This window comes from Gossypium hirsutum, chromosome A06, assembly GCF_007990345.1.
Source record: "Gossypium hirsutum isolate 1008001.06 chromosome A06, Gossypium_hirsutum_v2.1, whole genome shotgun sequence".
NCBI classification, from domain to species: Eukaryota; Viridiplantae; Streptophyta; class Magnoliopsida; order Malvales; family Malvaceae; genus Gossypium; species Gossypium hirsutum.
In genome coordinates, this window is record NC_053429.1 from 116,916,788 (window position 1) to 116,925,118 (window position 8,331).

An 8,331-nucleotide genomic window follows, 5' to 3' on the forward strand; every position below is an offset into this window, starting at 1 on the left:
TTCACTTTTGATGATTTACCACCAGAAAAATGGCCAGACTGGAATTCTTGGTATTGTCATCTATCTTTGCTTCAACAGTTGAGATCTTTGTATCAATCCTTTTTAAAGCATGGTTTTGAGCAATAGCATTTTTTGTTTGCCAATTTAAAGTGGCTTCTGCGGCATTTATTTTTGAGGGTGCACCAAAAATATCTGTCTGAATTTTTGAAGGGATTTTTGGTGCATGAGTGTAATTTTTTTCTGAATACTCTTCAAGAGGAGGGAATTCCTTGTCATATGACGCTGTAGGTTGCATTATACAAACAGTAGGGACTGGGTTTTGAGAAGCAAGGAAATCTGGGTTTTTCTTGACCCATTTGTTTATCTTTTTATAATAGGGCTGAGGGAAAAGTTTCTGTCTTGACGGTTTTGAAATTTTTTTCAAGGGGTATAGTGAATGGTTTTGAAGGAGGAGGAGAAGGAGGTTTACAAGGTTCTGGTGGGACCTGTGTATTTGGTGAAGATTTGTGAGATGAGTAATCAACAAGGTAAATAAATTTACCATTATCTTCTCCAAGAGGACCGATATTTGGATCTCCTTCCATCCATCTCTTGTAAAACTCAGATTGAGTGGAGTTTTTGTTTTTGTTTTTCTTTCCTGGCTTTGATGCAGTTTTGTCCATGCTATCAATCCAGGCGGTCATTCGGTCATCTGCGCATAACTCACATGAGCAATTTAAAGCCCAAGGACAATGTCCAGTTACAAGGTCTTTAAACATATACAAAGGTTTTCCATCTGCAGAAAAACCTTGTATCAGGCTTCTTTCTGGGCCGAATTCACACAAAGAGCAGCAACAATCTGGATCTTCTTGATCATGAAGATGTGCTGGTCTTTCAATTGGTTGCATCATCAACTGAGTCGGGAAAATACTAGGATTCTTTGGACTTTGAAGATGGCTGTGGTCAAACTTATGACTCAGTAATAAAGTTTTGCCAATAAACTTATCATTCAATGATTGATAAAGCTGCTACACAATCTGACTCAATAATTTTAAAAAGAAAAAAAATTAATACTCTTTTTTCCTTCCGCCATTTCTTTCATGCGTTTTCATCTATAATTTTTTCTTTTTATTAATATATTTTTAAATTGAGAATTAAAATATTCACAGATTAAAAGTTAAAATATTTCAATAATTTTCTTTAATTTTTAAAACACCGAATCTCAAAAACTGTATTCATACAAGATTAGACATCGATACTTTGAGAAAAGATATCGAAACTTTATTAAAAGTATTGATATTTTTTTTTGTTTAATTTTCCTAAATTTTGAATGTCAAATGGGTATAGACAAAGGCGAATCTAGAGGGCTGGTAGGAACCCAACCTCCTAAAATGAAAAACTTGCTAATTTGCTCGTTTAAAATTTTTAAAATTTTAAATTAATAAAGATAAAATTATATTTTGACTCCCTAAAAATAATAAAATTTTAATTTAATCATTTAAAAATTGTATTTTTATTATCGTAAAAGTCACAATTTAATTTTGACCCCCTAAAAAAATTTTCTAACTTCATCCCCAAGTATCAACACTTGAATCGTGATATTGATACCTTATAGAAGGAATTGATACTTTTGAACTTGAAAGTTAAAAATATTTTCTAAGTATTTGAAAGATAGATTTTAAAAAGTTTCTCCCTTAAAAGTATTTTGAAACAAATTGTCATTTGAAATTTATCAAGTTTTATTAAAAAATATTATATTTGTTATATCAAAACATTTATCAAATAAAACTGAAGAATAAGATTGAGATGAGATTTTTGCTCATTCAAGAAGAGACTCCTCTTTCATGAGCCTCCATTGATCTTCTTTCCAATCTCATTGTCCATCAACTGTAATAAATCAAAGTGTAGAAGTAAAGATTTAATTACTAAACAAGAGTCTGAAAGTTTAAAATTAAAACCAAAGTAAAAAAGAAAATTAAGAAAAAAAAATGCAGAGAAACTAAAAACAATTATGATTTCAATCTTCTCCCTTTTTTTTCTCCTTTCCTGTTATTCTACAAAGGGTAATATTTATACTAACGGATTAAAAAGAGTTGAAATAAAGCCTAAAAAGTAAAAAATTCCAACAAACGTGGAAAAGATAAAGAGTGATGAAAGACCGGGCGCTCCAAATCAACCATATAAAATGAGGAATGCCAACTACAAAACTGGACCTTGTATGAAATGAAAAACAGAGTTTTATGTCAACAAATTGATGTGTATAATGGCAGCTAGACTGTGTCTTCTTCTGATCTTTCCAATATGAAGATGTTCTCTTTATCATCTCTCCCTATCCTCATCGTATCATCTACATACCTGTAGTGTTAAACCCAACTCAAGGAACAACAATGTGAAGTTACAATATTAATACCACAAAACATCCACCAAAGCACTAGGAGAAATAGTAAAGGATACGTTATCTCCAGCCACCCTTCCGGATTGAAGATAGCAAGCAGAACATCATAATTTTTCGAGAACACATTCAACAGCTACGCTTTCACCAAAACAAATTAAGCTTCAAGTTTGGGAAATTTTGAGTATTTCTCTGTGATGTACACAACAGTTTACAGCTTACCTGATCAGGAGTGATTGTCGAGTTATCGTAACTTACATCAACTCTCTGCAGATTTTGAAACAAAAATACACTTGAATCATGATCCAGGTTTTGTATGTTGGTGGAATATATAAGAAAAGGCAGAAAGAAAGGAGGTTTAACTGATTTGGATGCGATCTTGAAGGAAGCTTCAATTGTGAGCTTCCCATTTAACAATTTCAATCCTCTGGCATTGAACTTTATCACGTTAACTGCTTTGCTCTCCATTTTCCCATCACCAAATGCTAATGTTAGTAAAACACGAATCACATCACAAATCCAGCTTCGTATAGAAAAAATGGCACACCAGTTTTTATTTCACTACTAGGATGAGAATCTGGATATTTAAATCATTCAGTTGTGGTATAAGTCCCTGTAAAGGTTTAATGCATAATTTGGTACCTAAGTTTGGCATTTTTTTCTAAAGTGGTACTTGCATTTTTTCCTGAAGTGGTACTTGCTTCTTTTTTTTTTTTTTTTGAGTTTAATGTGGTAACTGTATTGGACAAAGTTATACATTTTGATACCTAAAGAAAATAGTGTATTAACTTTTTAGTTTTTAATTCCAATTTTGGAGTTTAATTGATGAAAATTTATAATTAACTAATAATATTAGCAATTAACTTTTATCAAATCAATCTTGAAACCTAAATTAAATCAAGTTCATAGTACAGTATTTGACAAACTAAATAAATTCACGATTAACACTAAATTTATTCTATTACCAAAATCATAAAACATTCAAAGCTAATAATATTAGTAATTAACTTTTATCAAATCAAGCCTAAAACATGAGTATTTAAGTGCATAAGAAACTCAGGTAATAAATAATATATTAAACCGTCCTGACATTTCTCAAGCAACTCAGTATTTAGAGTGCATAAGAAACTCTTAGATGTATACAATACCTTTTCAATATCAATGATCTGGAAAAACTCTCCCAAAGTGATGAAATCCCTCAACCCAAGCTTTGTTCTCTTGGAACCCAAGATTGTAATAGTACTATAAAGTAGCTTCCAGCAACCACCTACCTTCATCCCATTTATAGAAAAAAAAACTCTAAAACTATATCCTTAACATTATTTCAACAAGTAGAATATAAGTTCAAGTTCACCTTTTCTAGATTCAAGATAGGATCTGGAGTTGGATTGTGAGATTCTAGCAGCTTCACCATAGCTTCAACGTCAGATTTCTTTGAGGATGGGACTCCAAAAATCCCTCTATTGATTCCTTGGAACACATATACAGAAAAAGACAATTATCTCAGGAGATGTTCACCATGTTATCCTGAGGTAAATATAGAGGAGGACCATACCTTTGAGTTGCTGTAAGAGTTCAGTTTTGAGGTGGGAAAGTGTGTTAGGATCTTGTAATACATCATCCTCATCGCCGATTAAGCCAGCGTTAGGTTCAGCCACTTTAGTGATGAAACAGGGGTTGAATCTAGAGGTGATAGACATTGGATATGTGGTTGAGATTGCCCTGCAGCAAGCTTTCATCTTTCCATTGATTCTGGATATGGAAGGAAGCAAAGGGGGAGCATGGAGTGGTGGAGGGTGGATAAGCTTGTTGGAAATGGTTGGTGCAAACAAGTTTTGTTTCCTTCGTGTTGTGGAAAGAAAATGAAACCCAGAGCTATCGGAATCCTCGGGGGAAAACCCAAGCTCGGGCATCAACTTACTAACCTTAGCATCAACCTCATCCAAATCCACAGCCTGAGCCCTCCTCTGCAACAAATCAAACTCATCCAAAAGCCTTCCCATCAACTCCAAATCCTCGGTAGCCCCTTCTATCGTCTTCTGTACCCTCTCTAACCTTTCAGAAATCTCCATTTCTTCTTTAAAAGCACTCATTAACTCCTCCCTCACCGTCCTGCTCATCGAAACCTCAAATTCTTGGTTCAAAAATGCATTTTTCATGTTTGATTTGGCCTTTATAACGTTCCCCGAATCGGGTTCTTCTTGTCCCGTTATAATTCTCAACCCGGTCGTTTTCCCTGCTGCATTTACTCCAACCAGTCCAACTTTCTCGCCTTTTTTCACTTCCCAACTCACATCTTTCGAAACAGTTACTCCTTTATAGCTCTTACTAATGTTTTCAAGCTTTACGCCGGAGGAAATACCCGACGCACCAGTAATGGATTGCTTGCTGGAACGTTTCCGATTAATTTCTTCTGTATTGGAGGAAATCAGTGATTCAATGTCGCTTTCAGGGTCCTTAACGGAGGTTTCAACGCTGAGAGTGAAAACTTGGGCGGTTATTTTAGTTGGTTTAAATTTAAAGGTTTTGCGGGAGACTAAAGAGGAGGAATTGGGAGTAAACGAGGGGCAAGGAGAGGTGAAGAATGTTGAACGAAGGTCAAAACGGTGGAGTTTTGTGGAGAGCACCATGTTTGGGCGGTGGGAAAGTGAAGGAAAGTACGGGAAATGAAAGGAAAAAAGGACAAAGAACAGAGGTGTGAAGAAAGGCAATGGGGGAGTTTCTCAGCCAGTAGAGTAAAAGAGAAACTCTCAGCCCACAAGTTGAGACGAGATGAGATGAGCAGGGGAGACGGATGATATACAGGTGAAAGAGGGAGATTTCTAACCTCTATACATTGCTATTTGTGTTGCACATAATACACAAATAAACAAAGATAAGTGGCAGAAAAATATAAAAAGATGGACCACCTTAAAAAAAAAATTTGAACTTAAAATTTGGTAAAAAAACAAAAAATACATTAGTTACTCTAATTTGCTTGAACCTCCATTCAATTGATCTTTTGTTTTTTCATTTTGAATAAAAAATCTAATCGATTATGGACTAGTCAATTTGATTTCTACTGCGAAAAGTAAAAGAAAAAAAAAGACCAATAATTCTTTTTTCTAGTTCAAGGATTAATTTGATCCATAGGTTTTGATTATTTTGGGAAACTAAATTAACATTTTTCTTTAATTAATTTAGAAAATTTAATTAATTAAATATATTTAATTAAAAAATCAATTAATTTAGTTGGTTGGACATCTAAGTTGACATTTAAAACTCATTTTAAGTGTCACGTTAAACTGTCAGTTGGGAGGTAACGATTTTAACGGCAAAGTGACCATTTCATAACAAAACGATAATATAAGTGATTAAAACGTAACATTTCAAACATAAATGACTAAAATATAACATGAGACAAATAAAAGTAACTATTTTTGTAGTTTACCCATAAATAAATTAAAAATATCTACTTTTATTTTTTCTCATAAACAAATATACAAATATAACTAAAATTTTATCACATGGGTGTGTATTTAGAAGATAAGTATGGTTTAAAAATAACATACAACAAATAATAAAATGTATTGTTTAAAATTAATAATAATAGCAACACAAATGCAATATCTATGAAATTAAAAAAAATAGTTTAAATTGTGAGTAAAAAAATTAAATAGACAAATATATCATATTAAGAATAATAAATACGCTCCAAATATTTCATGGTATTGTCATCTTTCTAGCACATAAAAAAGTTATCATTCGAGTGAAAGGAAACCAATATTACAAATCTAATTATAAAATATTAAATATCCAGTTGACTTTTGACACCAATTTATGAAAATATTGGTATAGTGATAAAGAAATTGTTTATAAATCCATTGAACATGTATTGGATCCTTGGATTTTTCATTTTTCATTTAGTTTTAATTTTTCTTTTAAAAATTATATAAAAGTATGAAAATATAAAAACTTTATCAAAATAATAATAGCAATCATTTAAAAGAAAGGGTAAATTAATCTGTTTCTAATTGAGTTTGTATCTAATTAACCTGTAACACTAAATTAGTCACTAATTTAAATATTATATAGATATGTGATGAGGGTGAGAGAAAATATTTTTTATAAAAAAAATTATTTGCTAAAAAAGTATTTAATAATAATTATTCATGTAGTAGTAAAGAACTTGTTTATAAATTCATTGAACAAGTGTTTAATAATTGGTATGTTAATTTTTAATTTTTATTTAAAAATTATATTAAAATATGAAAAGACAAAACCCCATCAAAATAATAGAAATGATAAATTAGTCTTTTTCCAATTAAGATGTTATCCAATTAACTGTGACACAAACTCAATTAAGGGTTTAAATAATAGTGAATATGGATAAATGATATGGGTGAGAGAAAACATTTTATATAAAATATTTGTTTTTTTTCAAAAAAATTATTTAATAATAATTATTGGTGTAATAGTAGAATTTATGGCTCGCTCAAAGAGTAAATGGTGTCTTTTTATGGCCATTGCATTAATTATGAAATAGGAATGTAGTCATGGGTTATTCGTTTGGGACAAATGATTGCTATTACTATTTGTTAAAAATAATCTTTTTCATTGTGGAAGATGCAATGCTGACCATGAGATAAAATATGATTATATTGGATAAATAAATTTAATTAGAATAGCTCAAGGATATATTATGAGAGTAACACACAAATAACAAGACCATTGAATAAAGCATAAATCTAAGTTTTTTTTCGTAATAGTATAAAATGAGAAGTTTATTCATGACACTTTTAGTGGATTGACTTTATAACTAAATAATGTTGTAATTAATAGATGAAGAATAGTGTAACAACTTGATTTCAGTGGTATTAGAGACAGTGGTTTCGAGACCACAATTTCAATGTGTGAGCCCATAAATATTCTTTATTTAATTTTTACGAGGTTATTAAAGTGTCGTATTGAAGTTTGGTTTGGTAATTTTGATGTTTGGATAATTAATTTAGGAACAAGGACTAAATCATAAAAGTTGCAAAAGTTACTTTATTAATTAAATGACTTAAATAGTAAAAGTGGGAGATTTTATGTTGAAATTAGACCATAATTAAAATATTATGGACTATTGGTGATGTTTTATTTTAAAGTTTATTAGTTAAAAATGTAATTTATAAAATAAAGTAATGAAAAACCATAAAAATGAATGATCATCTTCTTCCACTTACACCAAATTTGGTTCGCTGTAATAGAATAGAGCTATTGTAATGGAATAAAACTGTAATAGAATAGAACTACAATCAATAATTCAATTGTTTGATTGAATGGAATGGAATAGAAATATAATGGTATTCTTGTATTTGGTTGAATGGAATGATGTTGTAATAGCCTAAGAAAAAAACTAAAATGACCAAAATACTCTTAGTAGAATTTTGTTAAGTAAAATAATTTTTGTTATTAAATTTTACTAAGATTATTATTAAATTTAATAATAAATTATTTAATTATATTTTAATATAATTATTACCAAATGTAATTTAATAAAAATAAAAATATATAATTTAATAACATTCTTAATATAATTATTATTAAAATATGAATTAATAAAAATCATAACATAATCTCATGAGATCATAGTTGCCAATATTATAAATATTGATCCAAAAACAATAATTATTCTCATTTTATGTATATATATATATATGAAAAATATCAAATATCTATACACCAAACAAGCCCCAGCAAGCAGAACTCTATTTTGACTTCTCTATATTTTCCCCCAACCTATTAACATCAATTCCAAAAACATTCCCCCAAATATATCAGAAAAGAAAAAGGGTCCTGCTGCGGCCATTGATGTATCTTCAATCTGAATCACTTTCCATACTCCCCATGGCCTTCAATCTTCTTGTTCTCTGCATCATGCCAAAACCCCACATCAGAAATGTAACACCCCTAACCCGTATCCGTCGCCGGATTAG

The 8,331-nt window shown here is 30.6% G+C and overlaps 1 protein-coding gene across 4 annotated transcripts; it reads right to left on the bottom strand.

Moving 5' to 3' along the window:
• Positions 1-1,882: 1,882 nt before the first annotated feature.
• Positions 1,883-5,229, bottom strand: LOC107962002 (ABC transporter F family member 5). Of its 4 annotated transcripts, XM_016898209.2 has the most exons (7): positions 3,927-5,229; positions 3,726-3,841; positions 3,520-3,642; positions 2,735-2,833; positions 2,594-2,638; positions 2,434-2,507; positions 1,883-2,334 (listed from the first exon to the last, which is right to left on the bottom strand). In XM_016898209.2, the coding sequence occupies exons 1-7, from the start codon at positions 4,999-5,001 to the stop codon at positions 2,250-2,252; spliced, it is 1,617 nt and encodes a 538-aa protein (XP_016753698.1). In that variant the 5' UTR covers positions 5,002-5,229; the 3' UTR covers positions 1,883-2,249. The 4 variants fall into 4 exon arrangements, with proteins under 4 accessions (XP_016753698.1, XP_040971900.1, XP_040971902.1 ...); XM_041115966.1 differs by having other exon boundaries at positions 2,079-2,507; XM_041115968.1 differs by lacking the exons at positions 1,883-2,334; positions 2,434-2,507; positions 2,594-2,638 and having other exon boundaries at positions 2,743-2,823; positions 3,927-5,228.
• Positions 5,230-8,331: the final 3,102 nt, after the last annotated feature.

Excerpts from the sequence above, each read along its gene's own strand:
- LOC107962002 (XM_041115966.1), bottom strand. The coding sequence starts at position 5,001 with ATGGTGCTCTCCACAAAACTCCACCGTTTTGACCTTCGTTCAACATTC. Across the intron at positions 3,842-3,926 it reads ACTCTTACAGCAACTCAAAG|GAATCAATAGAGGGATTTTT; the intron begins GTATGGTCCTCC and ends ATGTGTTCCAAG. Across the intron at positions 3,643-3,725 it reads CTATCTTGAATCTAGAAAAG|GTAGGTGGTTGCTGGAAGCT; the intron begins GTGAACTTGAAC and ends AATGGGATGAAG.